Genomic DNA, 14526 nt, shown 5'->3' with positions numbered 1-14526 from the left:
TTTTAAATTACGTTCACCATCGTACTGCGATAGGGTCGTTTGATGTTTCGAATGACTAAAGCAGGAAACTCACATCAAAATATAATACACAATAGTATAGGAACTACTGACGTGAATACAAAAATGATTTGCTTTTGTTGTTACAGATTACGATCGTCCGTCGTTTGGTAACATGAAGCGTTATACATAATGAAGAATTATTCAAATGGTCACGTAACGATACATGATTATTTTATGATGTACTTTGCGAAATGGAAGCGAGTCGCCGTCGTATTGCTCGCCGTTTGGATTGTCGTCACCTATTTAGTCATATCGCCTTTAAGGTAAGTAAAGTATTGTTACGCGCTGGGGTTCGGGATAAATAAAATTCTACCAAAGTACAACTAAAAACTGTATTCAACACTTAAACACTCAACAAACTCTCAATTCGCTTCTTCCGCTTCGCTTCACCCGTTCGCTGTTTCGCTTCGACTAGTTCCGATTACTGACTGCGTGCCATCTCTACAACACTTTTACAGCCGATGCCTCATCCCTAGAATTATCGAGAATATTCCACACATCTCTAGTAGTAGTTTTGCTATCTGACAATAGATGGCGCTGTACTTCTCGAGCGTTCTAGGTCTTTCCATATTCGTTCGACTATTCGGCGATAGATGGTGTTACTCTTACTGGCGTAACAGTATTAAGGGCCAGCCTCGGAGTTTGAGCTAAATGTTGCCCACTGAGTTTCTCGGAGGATCTTCTCAGTGAGTGGTTCATGATTCGGATCCTACAAAGAATTGCTAGGGCTAGTGTTAACAAATTGTCTCGGGTTAAGCCCGTTAGCTCACCTACCCGTTCGAGCGTAGCCGGAATAGTGCCTTAGGCTACCAGAGAATAGGTGGGGGGGGGGGGGGGGGGAGCTCAAAGTTACTTCGATATGAGTCGTGAAAACTTGGAAAACAGAAACTTTATGAGCGAGACTGCTATAATTGAGGATCTTGTTCAAGATACGGGCGTTTTTTAATCAATAGTGTTGGCTGTGGAAGTGTAGATGCAATTAAATTTTAAGCAAGTGACAGCGTGTCGAGAAACGGCGTCAGTTTTTATTGGTGGTTAGGTACCACCACCCTGCCCATTTCTACAGTAATGCGTTTTGGTTTGAAGGGTGGGGCAGCCGTTGTAACTATACCGAGATCTTAGAACTAATATCTCAACGTGGGTGGCGGCATTTACTTAGTAGATGTCTATGGGCTCCGGTAACCGCTTAACATCAGGTGGGCTGTGAGCTCGTCCACTCATCTATGCCAAAAAAAAAGCTATATGACAATAAAATTTGAAAAAAAAACTGTATAAATTAACATAACCACGTACTGTTTACATATAAAAAGCCTTGAATCTAATTCAACGAATCGTGTCCGAAATTCTTAGAACCGTAACCAATACGTACGTAGTGATCAGAAATCGTGAGTACACGGAAGAAGAAGGTCTTTAGTACTATATTAATTGTTATTACAATCTGCAGTCTTAATGACTTCCCCGTTAACAAGCGTGTCGAATTAAAGAACCCTGAATTTTGAATTTTACACGGGCCAGTATACCAATTCGCTAATAAACAATATAATATGTAAACTATACGGTATTTTATGGATTTTTTATTTTTTTTATTGCTTAGATGTGTGGACGATCTCACAGCCCACCTGTTGTTAAGTGGTTGCTGGAGCCCATAGACATCTACAACATAAATGCGCCACCCACCTTGAGATATAAGTTCTAAGGTCTCAGTATAGTTACAACGGCTGCCCCACCCTTCAAACCGAAACGCATTACTGTAGAAATGGGCAGGGTGGTGGTACCTAACCTTGCGGACTCACAAGAGGTCCTACCACCAGTAAAAATTAACTTACCTTGTTAGTCGATCATAATGTTAGCCAAAAAGAATTCCTCCTTGATTGAAAGGCGAAATAATGATGTGTGTATGTAAAAGTGGTTCGTCTTCAGTCGTAATTACTTACTTAAGTGCTTGTTGAAATTTCGCAAATAAGGTGTCATTTTTAGCGTCTTAATAATTCGCCTACGACTTCAATAATATGACGAAAGCATTTAGGGTTTTACCCAAGAAAATATATCGTATTTATCTTAACGTACGAATATCAATTACGTGGGCAAAACCGATAAATAAAGAAACAAGCGTAATCGTAAAATTGCGTGTAAATTGTATCAATAACAAAACTTACCACGGTTTTTCGACACGCTTGAAGTCGAACAGAGCTAGGAGCCACGGGCCCGAGCGATAAATCTTATCACGATTTCGCGATTTTATTGAGCTTATGGAGTACGCGAGAACACCATGGTTTTATTTTTTATTTTATTGCCCTTGTAAGCATACGAGCATACGGCCCACCTGATGGTGAGTGGTTACCGTCGCCCATGGACTTCGGCAATGCCAGGGTCAGATCCAAGCCGCTGCCTACCGCTCCAAGCCGCTGCCTACCGTATTTACAACTTTAACTGTTTGTAAATTGAAAGATCAGATTATGGTAGGTAAGGTGATTTAGGGTATGGTAAAGTAAGGTATGGTAAGGTAAGGTATGGTAAGGTAAGGTAGGTTAGGTAAGAGTAGATACGTCTTGTATTAAAGCGGTCGTTGATAGAAGGAGAGTTTCTATTTGATAAAATTGTGTTCGTAAAGTCTTAAATCCTGACAACTTTTTATGAGCTTTATAACATGATCTTTTTTCTAATAATGTTTAAGGAGAATATTTTTGTGTAGACAGTTGTTTGCCTGGACTCTCTGGCATTGCTAAACCACGTTGCGCGACCGTGACTAATCAAAATCAGATTGGCCGTATGCTTTTTTACCGGTGGTAGGACCTCTTGTGAGTCCGCGCGGGTAGGTACCACCGCCCTGCCTATTTCAGCCGTGAAGCAGTAATGCGTTTCGGTTTGAATGGTGGGGGAGCCGTTGTAACTATACTGATACCTTTAGAACTTATATCTCAAGGTATGTGGCGCATTTAAGTTGTAGATGTCTATGGACCCTAGTGACCACTTAACAGCAGGTGGGCTGTGAGCTCGTCCACCCATATAAGCAATAAAAAAAAGCTTGTCTGCAAAGCATGCGTTCTCGTATGGTGGGTGGAACAGATTACAAAATTGAGATTTACAAATGTGATGATTTGATGATTTACCATGTCTGAGGGTTGAGGCAAGCATTTTTTGGTTACCTATTGCATCCTTATGTGTCGTGTCTCGTAAATCCTGCATTATGTATAAACAGTGTTCCACTTCAAAACGACTCGATCAAATTGACTGTTTTTTGTTGTTGCTCCTAATCAAAACGTGGAATTATCAAGAAAATTATGTATTTTTTATTTATTTATTCAGATTATTTTTTTGTTATTATTTACGTGATATTCACAGCGGAGCGTGGTCGGATATACTACTACTATATAGTATTTTGTAAAATACGTTTGTTTTTTACAGTAGTTTAGGTTAGTTTTACAGCAGACCATAAACGTGAAAGTCGTTAAGTCGAAGTCGTAAAATATTGTCCCACCCGTGAAACTTTGTCTACAATATAACCCGAAACAACCCTCTTGAATTGAAATTTTAATAACAGATGCAGCGGCAATTCAGATGAGATCCCCGACGTCCAGGAGAGGTTGAAGCGGATGTCTTCGGAGCTGGAAGTCCTGTGGCAGAGAAACAGTAAGCTCATAGCGCAGATAAAGAAGTCTTCAGGGTCAGTTTTCACCAAAGACAACTATTGAACGATTAATTGTTATGTATATTAGTTACGGCCTTATTCATAATCAGCGTGCTTAGTGTGAGTTTTTCATACCCGATCCTGTAGACCGATTGGTAAACAGTCGACGTCGCCCAAAACACGTCATTACGGATCCACTCGATCCATTAATAATAATAATAATAATAATAATAATATACAGATAGACGAAAACGAAATTGCCCCTCATAATAACATACCGTCAACATAAATTTTCCTTACTACACGCTGCATTCACTTGGTTTAGGCCCGTGGATGTGGTTCGGACTAGCCGGGGTGCTAAGAAAAGATTACCTTTCTGAACATAATAATAATAAACATTTATTCCAAACACAAATTAAGTACAAAAGATAAATAAAAAAGATAACAAAAATAACGAGGCTTGGAAATGGTTACCGGCTCAGCAATGCCTAACAGTATCGAGACAATCGGTACTGCGGCGCTGATCTTCCGCCGGCACCTGCGGAGTGACGCGCACACCAGCATCAGACCGACCAATACACATCATTGTAAAATATATTAAAAAATAAAAAGAACATGAATAATAAAAAAATAAAAAGAACATGAATAATAAAAAAATAAAAAAAAAACAGTTATGAAAAGGACAACAAAATGATATTATTAAATTAATTAAATAAAAATTGCAGTTGCAAAGCACAATTGATTATATATAGTACGGAGTAATTATATTTGATATTTTCGAATTTTTCTTGTATATTCAAAAGATATACTTTTAAATTTGTTTTAAAGGACCTTAGCGTTCTCTGGTGCCGGATAGGTGGAGGAATATTGTTCCAGCATTTAGAGGCCAAGTAGCGGAAGCTGCCTCTAAAAGCAGCAGAGCAGTGTCGAGGAGTCGGAAACACTTGGGAGCGTTGTCGCGATTGACTACCGCCATCTCCTAAATAAGTCAACTTAAGATACAGGGTGGCCCATAAGTCCTTTGAAAAGTAAAATTTGAATAAAACGAACAGGGCGCGCGTGAGCGGTGAAGGGGAAGCGGGGGGAGTAACTTCGGTTTCTGGGAATTTAGTCGCGATGGAGCGTTTTACCGGAGCGGACCGTGCGTTTTGTGTGCGCGAGTTTTATAAAAACGACAATTCGGCAACCGTTGCGCGGCGTAAATTTCGAGAACACAAAGGTTTACACAACTTTGACGACACTCCAACTCTTCAAACGATTAAGAACTGGGTTGCTAAGTTCGAGGAGACCGGTTCGACGTTAGATAAACCGCGGTTGGGTCGCCCAAGGACGTCACGTACGGAACAAAACATAGACACAGTGACACAGTCTATTCGCGAAAATCCGACACAGTCAACTCGTAAGCGCGCCAGAGCATTAAACGTATCCAGGACATCGTTACAACGGATTTTGAAGAAAGATTTACATATGCACCCTTACAAAATTCAGTTGGTTCAAGAATTAAAGGAAACTGACGGTATTCAAAGACAAAATTATGCGAATGAAATGTTGAATCGGTTCACTTCCTTCAATAACATAATGTTCTCTGACGAGGCTCATTTCCATCTTAACGGGCATGTTAGTAAACAAAATTGCCGCTATTGGAGCCCCATCAATCCAAAACTTAAGCATCAGAAGCCCTTACATAGTCCGAAAGTGACTGTTTGGGCCGCTATGTCAGCCCATGGTATCCTAGGGCCTTACTTCTTTGAGGATGGCAGAGGGCGCGCAGTTACTGTTACGTCGGAGCGATATGTGGCTATGATCGAAGAGTTTTTCATACCAGAATTGCAAAACTTTTCAGGCTTTAATGCCAGGACGTGGTTTCAACAGGATGGGGCCACTTCTCACACCTCTAACACTGCTATGCCCGTTATCCGTCAACTTTTTCCTGGCAAAGTTATCTCTAAGAGAGGAGACATTTCCTGGCCTCCACGTAGTCCAGATCTGACCCCGATGGATTTTTTTTTGTGGGGCTACCTTAAGGCTAAAGTATACGACACAAACCCGCGGTCAATTGAGGCCCTAAAAGAAAACATCCGCAGAGAAATGACAAGCATTTCAGCAGTGACGTGCCGCGCAGTCATCGACAATTTTAGACGTCGTTTGCAAGAGTGCCGTGATCGCAACGGATTACATTTAGGAGATGTTATTTTCAAAAAATAATTCCCGTTTTTTAAGCTTTTTATGTAAATAAAAATTTAATTCATAATGTAATTAGTTTTATTTTAATAAAATTTTTTTCATATCAAAGGACTTATGGGCCACCCTGTATAAATAATTCGGCGTTTGCAATTTTACGACTCCAAATAATAAACAAGCAAAATGCAACTTCCTTCTCAACTTTAAATTCAACATTTTGCTTTGATTAATTATCGGCGTAACATGGGATCGTGGTGGGATGCTAAAGCAAAATCTCATGCATGCATTCTGTACTCTCTGTAATATGCGCCCAGTTGAATTAAGTAATCTTATTTAATACAAATATTATTTACACAAAATTGTACTGTTTGGTCGGGTTTTTAAAACACGTTTTGAGGAACTGATTGATAATTTACCTAATGAACCTGCTAAATACTTAAAAGGGGCTTCCGTTGCAGGCCCAATGGCAATCTTAAAGATTTGGATCCGGCGTTTTGGAACCTTGAAGCGGGACTTGGTCCGTCAGAGGAATACGAGAATCTCAGGAGGAGGATCCACTCGAATACAAAGGAGTTCTGGTACTACGCGAACCATGAGCTCGGGAAGTTGATGCACGAGAGTGACAAGGAAGCGAAAATACGAGCGATTTTGGAACAACTGTCTGATAGGAAAAGGTCGGTTTTTCTTAGCACTACTACAATAATTATCGATATTGCGCGTGACCTGGATAAAACTCGAGAGAATGCAACATCGTCACGTGTGACGTCATTTGGGGTTAAAATGTACGAATGCTCGATTTCATAGATTAGCTTAATATAACATTAATACTCATATGGGGTCGGGTTATGTCATTTACCAGAATTACGTTAACGAGTAAATTTTTTTTTTTTATTGCTTATATGTCTGGACGAGCTTACAGCCCACCTGGTGTTAAGTAGTCACTGGAGCCCATAGACATCTACAACGTAAATGCGCCACACACCTTGAGATATAAGTTCTAAGGTCTCAGTATAGTTACAACGGCTACCCCACCCTTCAAATCGAAACGCATTACTGCTTCACGGCAGAAACAGGAGGGGCGGTGGTACCTACCCGTGCGGACTCACAACAGGTCCTCTACCACCAGTAATTACGCAAATTATAATTTTGCGGGTTTCACTTTTATTATATGATGTTATTCCTTCACCGTGGAAGTCAACCGTGAACATTTATTAAGTACGTATTTCATTAGAAAAATTGGTACCCGCCTGCGGGATTCGAACACCGGTGCATCGCTAGATACGAATGCACCGGACGTCTTATCTTTTAGGCCACGACGACTTTTTAGTTAACTGAATTAATTAATCCGTTATTCACATCTATTTCATTCAAATTCGCGTAGCCGCTTATGCCTGATTATTGAGTTGCACACATCCAAACGTGCAAATTGTCATAATTTTTTATTATTATTACTACGGTAAAACTTAAAACTTGCCAGTTTAGAACCAACGTGAGAAAAGTAGTACTTGAAAATAAAACTCATTTGTAATTCAAATAGTTTCGATTATTCTCTTTTTTTATAATATTTTTGTGCCAGTTTTAACGAATCGTAGCCTATTACGACAATGTATGTATTAATACTCTCAAAAGGATTTTGCAGTTTTTTCGTTTTTTTTTTCGTTACTTGCCTGTATTTATTATTTTTTGTGAGGTCATAAAACAATTCAGCTGACATGAGGCAATCAGCTTTTATTCTAAACTGTAGTTTAGATTTTGTGCGATGCTCGACAGACACAGATAACAACAGACAGGTGATAAAATAAAATATTGGGGTATACACCAAATAACACATTTTCTACATATAATTTGTACATATTTATCTTATAGTTTTTAAAAGTTAATAGATTATAGTCATCGACTATTAATATTAACTCAACAATACGGATAACAGAAAAATCGTTCATGACCTCTTCAATTACTCAGTAACAAGATAATGTATATGTTTGTGTTTTAGTATGTGTTCTAATCTCTTTGAATTTTTGATAATTCATTGTACCGAATAAAAAATTCAAAATGTTAAACAAGATAGAATAATAATAATAGAATGAGTAAATATCATTAGCATTTGTTTAAATTATCAAAATTTTGTTGTCACTAAATAGTTTATATAATTTACCCATAGTCACAGCTTATTGAGTTTCACGCCGGATCTTCTCAGTGGGTCGCGATTCCGATCCGGTGGTAGATACTGCGAAGCTCTGTTCTTGTTAGGGCTGGTGTCAAATTCTATCCGGTTGAGCCCTTGAGCTCATCTACCAGTCCGGGCGTAACTGGAATAGATGTTTTTTTAAACCTTGCATTAGACGCCTTCAGCTCTAACACTAGGAGCAGACTTAGGGACCCCGGTAACCGTACTTGTCGAACTCGGCAAAGAGTTCGATGTGCAACCTAATCTGAACATCAGCCCGCTGAGTTTCCCTCCGGATCTTCTCAGCGGGTCGTGATTCCGATTCGGTAGTAGATTTATTCGTGAAACAGCTACTCTTGGGTTGTTATTTTAATTTTTTATTTTTTTTATTGCTTAGATGGGTGGTAGAACTCATAGCCAACCTGATGTTAGGTGGTCACTGGAGCCCGTAGACATCTACAACGTAAATGCGCCACCCACATTGAGATATACTTTCTAAGGTCTCAGTATAGTTACAACGGCTGCCCTACCCTTCAAACCGAAACGCATTACTGCTTCAAGGCAGAAATAGGCGGGGTGGTGGTACCTACCCGTGCGGACTCACAAGAGGTCCTACCACCTAAATTAATGTAGAAAAAAACCGAAGTCTTAGTATTTTTGTTCTGGATGTAAGATACTCTACGGATTTCGATGTGCTTCTGCAAAAGCTGCGAATACACATATGCAAATATTTACGATTATGGCTTTGAACGGTCTGATATGAAAGTGTTAAAGCAAACTCACTTTTGCATTAATAATATTAGTTTGGATAAATATTTTGTATATTTTTTGTGTTTTATTTTTTCAACTTTCTTGCCGGTATTTCGCTGAGTCTTTATTGCGATATGGTGGTAGTCAAGTTATGAAGATTTAAAAGGCATCTATGAAGATCAATTTGAATGATCATATAAGCAATAAATACATGAATAAGCAAAATATGATGTCGTCGTGGCCTAAAAGATAAGAGATCCGGTGCATTCGTATGTAGCGATGTACCGGTGTTCGAATCCCGCCGGCGGGTACCAATTTTTCTAATGAAATATGTACTTAACAAATGTTCACGATTGATATCCACGGTGAAGGAAAAACACCGTGTAATAAAAATCAAACCCACAAAATTATATAATAGTTTGCGTAATTACTGGTGGAAGGACGTCTTGTGAGTCCGCACGGATAGGTACCATCACCCCGCCTATTTCTGCCATGAAGCAGTGATGCGTTTCGGTTGGAAGGGCGCGGCAGCCGTAGTTAAAAGTGAGACCTTAGAATTCATGTCTCAAGGTGGGTGGCGGCATTGTAGATGATGATGATTGCCGTTGTAATGTCTATGGTCTCCAGTAACCACTTACCATCAGGTGAGCCGTGAGCTCTTCCACCAATAAAAGCAATAAAAAAAACAATCATTCTCTTCTCGGCAAACCACATAGGCTTAAAACATTCAACAAAACCAAATACCTATTTGGTTTAAGCGACATTTCGTTTAATACGCCACATTTATTTTTGTAATTAAAGGTGCGTTTTATTTGGTATTAGCATCAACAGTTCGATGTTTTTAATTGAGCTTAAATTAAGTTTACTCCATTCAAATAGCCGAAGAAGTCGCGAAGATTCTGAAGATTCTGTCGCGTTCCTAAGTTGGTTCTAAAGCCGTTAACTTTGAGAGCATCAATCTATACATATAAATAAAATTGGAGTGTCTGTTTGTAATATTGAAATAACCGCTTTTCACTACATGTATATGAATATATATACGGTACATACACCAAAATAGCATTTTTTACAATTTTTATCTGTCTGTTTGTTCCGGCTAATCTCTGGAACGGTTGGACCGATTTCGACGGGACTTTCACTGACAGGTAGCTGATGATGTAAAGAGTAACTTAGGCTTTACTTTTTTTAGATTAGCTTCGCCCCGCTGCGTCACGCGCGGTACGACGGGACATAACATCGCGGGACTCAGCTATCAATAATAAAATTTTATGTTTCCGAAGCGAGGGCGGGTCGCTAGTAAAAAATATATTGCATTGTTTAGTGAAGCAACACTACTTCTACTAGTGATAAAGTTTTTGTCGTCTGTTATCACTGTCACGGCCGCGTCTAGATAATATTCGTGTGTTTTATTTATTGGCTCGTTTAGCTTGGTTATAGCTGTAGTTAGTGTTTTATTGATGTCACCATTGTGTCAATACGTATACAATGATGTGTTTAATTACCCACTTTGAGAAGGTCTTTGGGCGAAAAGCTTTTTAAAATTCTTCGAACTGTGGGTTTTTGACAGAAAAAGTATAGAGAGTTGACTGTTCTGTTTAATTTTGATTTCTTTTTTTTCCTACCTATTCTAGTAACCTCGAGGGACTATTTTAGATTCAATAGACTAGTAGGTGGGCTCACGGGGCTCAAACCTGACAACGGTAGGTCTCATAGGTAGTACCAACTCATAGGTAGGCTATGCGGTAGGCAGCGGCTTGGCTCTGCCCTTGACATTGCTGAAGTCCATGGGCGACGGTAACCACTCACCATCAGGTGGGCCGTATGCTCGTCTGGCTACAAAGGCAATAAAAAAAAAAAAACCTTGCTAACACTAGCCCTAGCAAGAGCAGTGATTCGCAGAATCTACCACTGGGTCGGAAACGCGACCCACTGAAAAGATCCGGCGAGAAACTTAGTGGGCTGTGTCTGTGGATTCATTTACTTGTCGAACCCTTCGTCGCAAGCGACGGGCTCGACGTAAACGATGGCCGGTGCTTGTGGTACCTAAAAGCATCGTTAGAGGATCCGAAATGACGTGTTTTGGGCGACGCCGACTGTTTACCATTTGGTCCGCAGGATCGGGAATGTAATTTTGACGTCTAGTATTCGTACGAATTGGTCTAGATGGTAGTAGTGTTGCTTCTATTGTAGTAGACGTGCCTCGCGGTTTCAAACTTGTCAAATTTGTATCTAAACAATACAAATAATTTCCCGGGGCTATTTTTTATGTACATGAATAGCCTCTCTAGTACATAAATAATTACCAATAGACACTGAGTTTCTCTCCGGATCTTTTCAGTAGGTCGCGTTTCCGATCTGGTCGTAGATTCTGCGAAGCACTGTTCTTGCTAGGGCTAATTTTAGCAAATTCACCACGTCAGAGCCCCGTGAGTTCACGTACTCGTTTGACAAAAATACATAAATTATACCATACTGTTGAATTAGTCGTAGCGGTATCATCCGCCTGTTTCTGAAAGATGTCTTTTATTATTGTTACGCACTGGGGTTCGGGGTGAATAAAACTTCCACAGAAGTATAAATTAAAACTCTATTTAACACTTAGAACACTTCCAGAACACTTTACAATTCGTAATTCGCTTCTTCCGCTTCGCTTCAAGTTATCCATTCGCTGTTTCGCTTCGAGTAGATCCGATTACTAACTCCTTTGTAACGCTTTTATAGTCGATACGACGCCCTAGGTGAGTCGTTTCGATGTGTTTCCGCTATTTGATAATAGACAGCGCTACGTTTCTCGAGCGCTCTCGACTTTACTAGTTCTTTTGATACTCGTTTCTGCTATTTGACGACAGATGGCGTTACTCTTACCGGCGTAACATTATTTACGACGTTAAAAAGTATCCCAAATTATCTTTGTGCGAAGTTTTATTCATATCAGTTCTGTATTTTTTTTCGAGATCTAGTGAACAAACATACAAACTTTCACATTTATAACACTAGGAAAGATTGCAGCGTACTGGCATTACCGATGTTTCAATGTCTGTCATACACATTGGTCTGGTTATTTAAGTAATTTATAGTTATTCATAATTTGGAAGGGCTTCGGCATCTATAACTCGACGTGTGCGTCAACCTTTACATTGTTAATGTCTATGAGATAGATACCAGTGATCAACCATTAATAAGTGAATGACTTGTAAAAATAATCACAACAATTTTGGAACCAATATTTTAAGAATTAAGGATATTTAATATATTGACAGCATCCTCAAATTACATACAACTTGGTCTTCACACAACTGGAGATTTTTAACAAATGATCTATAGGATTGAGTCTGTGAATAAAACTTCATTAATTTACAGCACATTACTGTCTGATCAAGAAAAACTATCGGAAATGGATGGTTACCACGAGTGGAGGCAACTAGAGGCGGCCAACGTCAGCGACCTTGTCCAGAGGAGGTTGCACTATTTACAGAACCCGCCGGATTGTAGGGAGGCAAGGAAACTTATATGCAACTTGAATAAGGTAACTTAAAATAAAGGAATTTTATAAATATATGCATTCAGTGCAATATACATTCAATGTATATTGCACTATATGGGTGAAAGAGTTTTATGTCTAACTTTTTTTTTTTTTTTTTCTACGTGGATGGACGACCTCACAGCTCACCTGGTTTTACTTGGTTACTGGAGCCCATAGACATCTATAACGTAAATGCGCCACCCACCTTGAGATATAAGTTCTAAGGTCTCAAGTGTAGTTTACCTTGTTACCTTGTGTTAAGTCTACCGTAGACATAATCACAATGTGATAATGGTCCACCTGCTCAATTGAATCTTCGACCTCAGGTTTCAAGATCAGTTTCGGTGTAGGAAAATTCCTTACTTCTTTTTCAGAAAAGCATTGATGTTAAAAATTAGGGAGCGTATAGCTTAAACTGCTCTTACGATTTTATTTCGCGTTTAATCTGTTACCGTAAAAACTGTAAAGTATTTAAAATATCGGAAATAATAAACGCAAGATTAGTGCCTACATTCTAATTTTATTCAATTAGTTTCACTTTTGTTTGGGTTAGGCGATCCGGATCACCTACCCGCATTTTTGTTTTTTCGAAGAATCGGCGATAAACTCGTCTGATGTTATGGTTTAGGCTTCACGTCTAGCTCTTACTGGTGGAAGGACCTCTTGTGTATCCGCACGGGTAGATACCACCACACTGCCTATTTTTGCCGTGAAGCATTAATGCATTTCGGTTTGAAGGGTGGCGCAGCCGTTGTAACTATATCGAGACCTTAGAACTGATATCTCAAGGTGGGTTGGCATTTACGTTATAAATGTCTGTGGGCTTCGGTAACTACTAAACACCAGGCGGGCTGTAAGCTCGTCCACCCAACTATGCAATAATAAAAAGAGCTCATCAAATACTTCAAAGGAGACTTGACAACGCAAGAGTAGCCGCTTCACGAATGAATCTACCACCGGATCGGAATCGCGACCCGCTGAGAAGATCCGGCGAGAAACTCAGCGGGCTGATGTTTCATGGGTTAGGTTGCACGTCGACCTCTTTGTCGAGTTCGATGAGTACGGTTACTGTCTCTATAGCTGCTCTTAGTGCTAGAGCTGTAGACGTCTAATGACAGTGTTAGTGGACCGGTCAAACGCCTTGCCAACGTATGGTCCATCACCGGGACAAGAGTAGTGTAACTATCCTCTGAATGTCTTATTCCAGGGCTGCGGCTTCGGCTGTCAACTCCACCACATAGTGTACTGCCTTATATTCGCTTACGCCACCGAGAGGACTCTAATCCTGAACTCGAAGGGGTGGCGGTACAACACTAAAGGATGGGAGTACGTCTTCCATCCGATATCGGAGAGCTGTTTGTCTTCGTACGACGATAAAGTCGTGCAGTGGCCAGGTAATATGTAGACGCTGCCGGATGTATCCTGCGGTCCTCTTGCTCGTAACGCCGACCTGTTGCCCTCCAGCGAGGTACACTTGTACTTGTCACCGCAATCCAAGCTTTTTTTAAGCCTGGTGTTAAGTGGTTACTGGAGCCCATAGACATCTACAACGTAAATATCGCCACCCACCTTGAGATATGAGTTCTAAGGTCTCAGTTTAGTTACAACGGCTGTTCCAGCCTTCAAACCGATTATTATGGGCGTTTTTCTTATGAAGGTGAAATGAAAATCGGGAGAAAAATAGACGAGAATATGGTTCTTGTATTGGCTGACATGTAGACATTAACATAGCAATATTGGCATTTATAATAATGAGATACAGCGTGTGGGAGAAATCGATATGACAGCATTGTCTAACAATAACGCAATCCAATCTGAGGAGCAAAGAAATATCTCCATGTATACTGGTGGTAGGACCTCTTGTGAGTCCGCGCGGGTAGGTACCACCACCCTGCCTATTTCTGCCGTTAAGCGTTTCGGTTTGAAGGGTGGGGCAGCCGCTGTAACTATACTGAGACCTTAGAACTTATATCTCAAGGTGGGTGGCACATTTACCGTTGTAGATGTCTATGGGCTCCAGTAACCACTTGAAAGCAGGTGGGCTGTGAGCTCGTCCACCCATCTAGCAATAAAAAAAATGTGACTAACATGTGGTGCTTTGACCTTGCGCGTTCATTGATCGGTATTAGTTTTACATTGCTTGTTGTACTTAAAACATTATTCAACGCGATTTATATTAGTAACGCGCTTTTCTTTTTCTCCACCTTATCCCACTAG

The 14526-nt window shown here is 40.1% G+C and overlaps 1 protein-coding gene across 3 annotated transcripts in view; it reads left to right on the top strand.

Moving 5' to 3' along the window:
* LOC101745965 (alpha-(1,6)-fucosyltransferase-like) overlaps positions 1-14526 on the top strand; it is a 39925-nt gene that overhangs the window by 9978 nt on the left and 15421 nt on the right. For all 3 annotated transcript variants that reach the window (XR_009975481.1, XM_012691990.3, NM_001293691.1), the window contains 5 exon segments: positions 147-323; positions 3602-3724; positions 6328-6543; positions 12147-12312; positions 13517-13703. Coding sequence is in view for 2 of the 3 variants with exons in the window: in XM_012691990.3 (XP_012547444.1) it covers positions 190-323; positions 3602-3724; positions 6328-6543; positions 12147-12312; positions 13517-13703 (826 nt within the window). In the remaining variant the exon portion in view is untranslated.

This window comes from Bombyx mori, chromosome 18 (assembly GCF_030269925.1).
Source record: "Bombyx mori chromosome 18, ASM3026992v2".
Classification (NCBI taxonomy): Eukaryota; Metazoa; Arthropoda; class Insecta; order Lepidoptera; family Bombycidae; genus Bombyx; species Bombyx mori.
The sequence above is the reverse complement of the archived record's forward strand: the minus strand, read 5'-3'. Positions and strand labels throughout refer to the sequence as shown.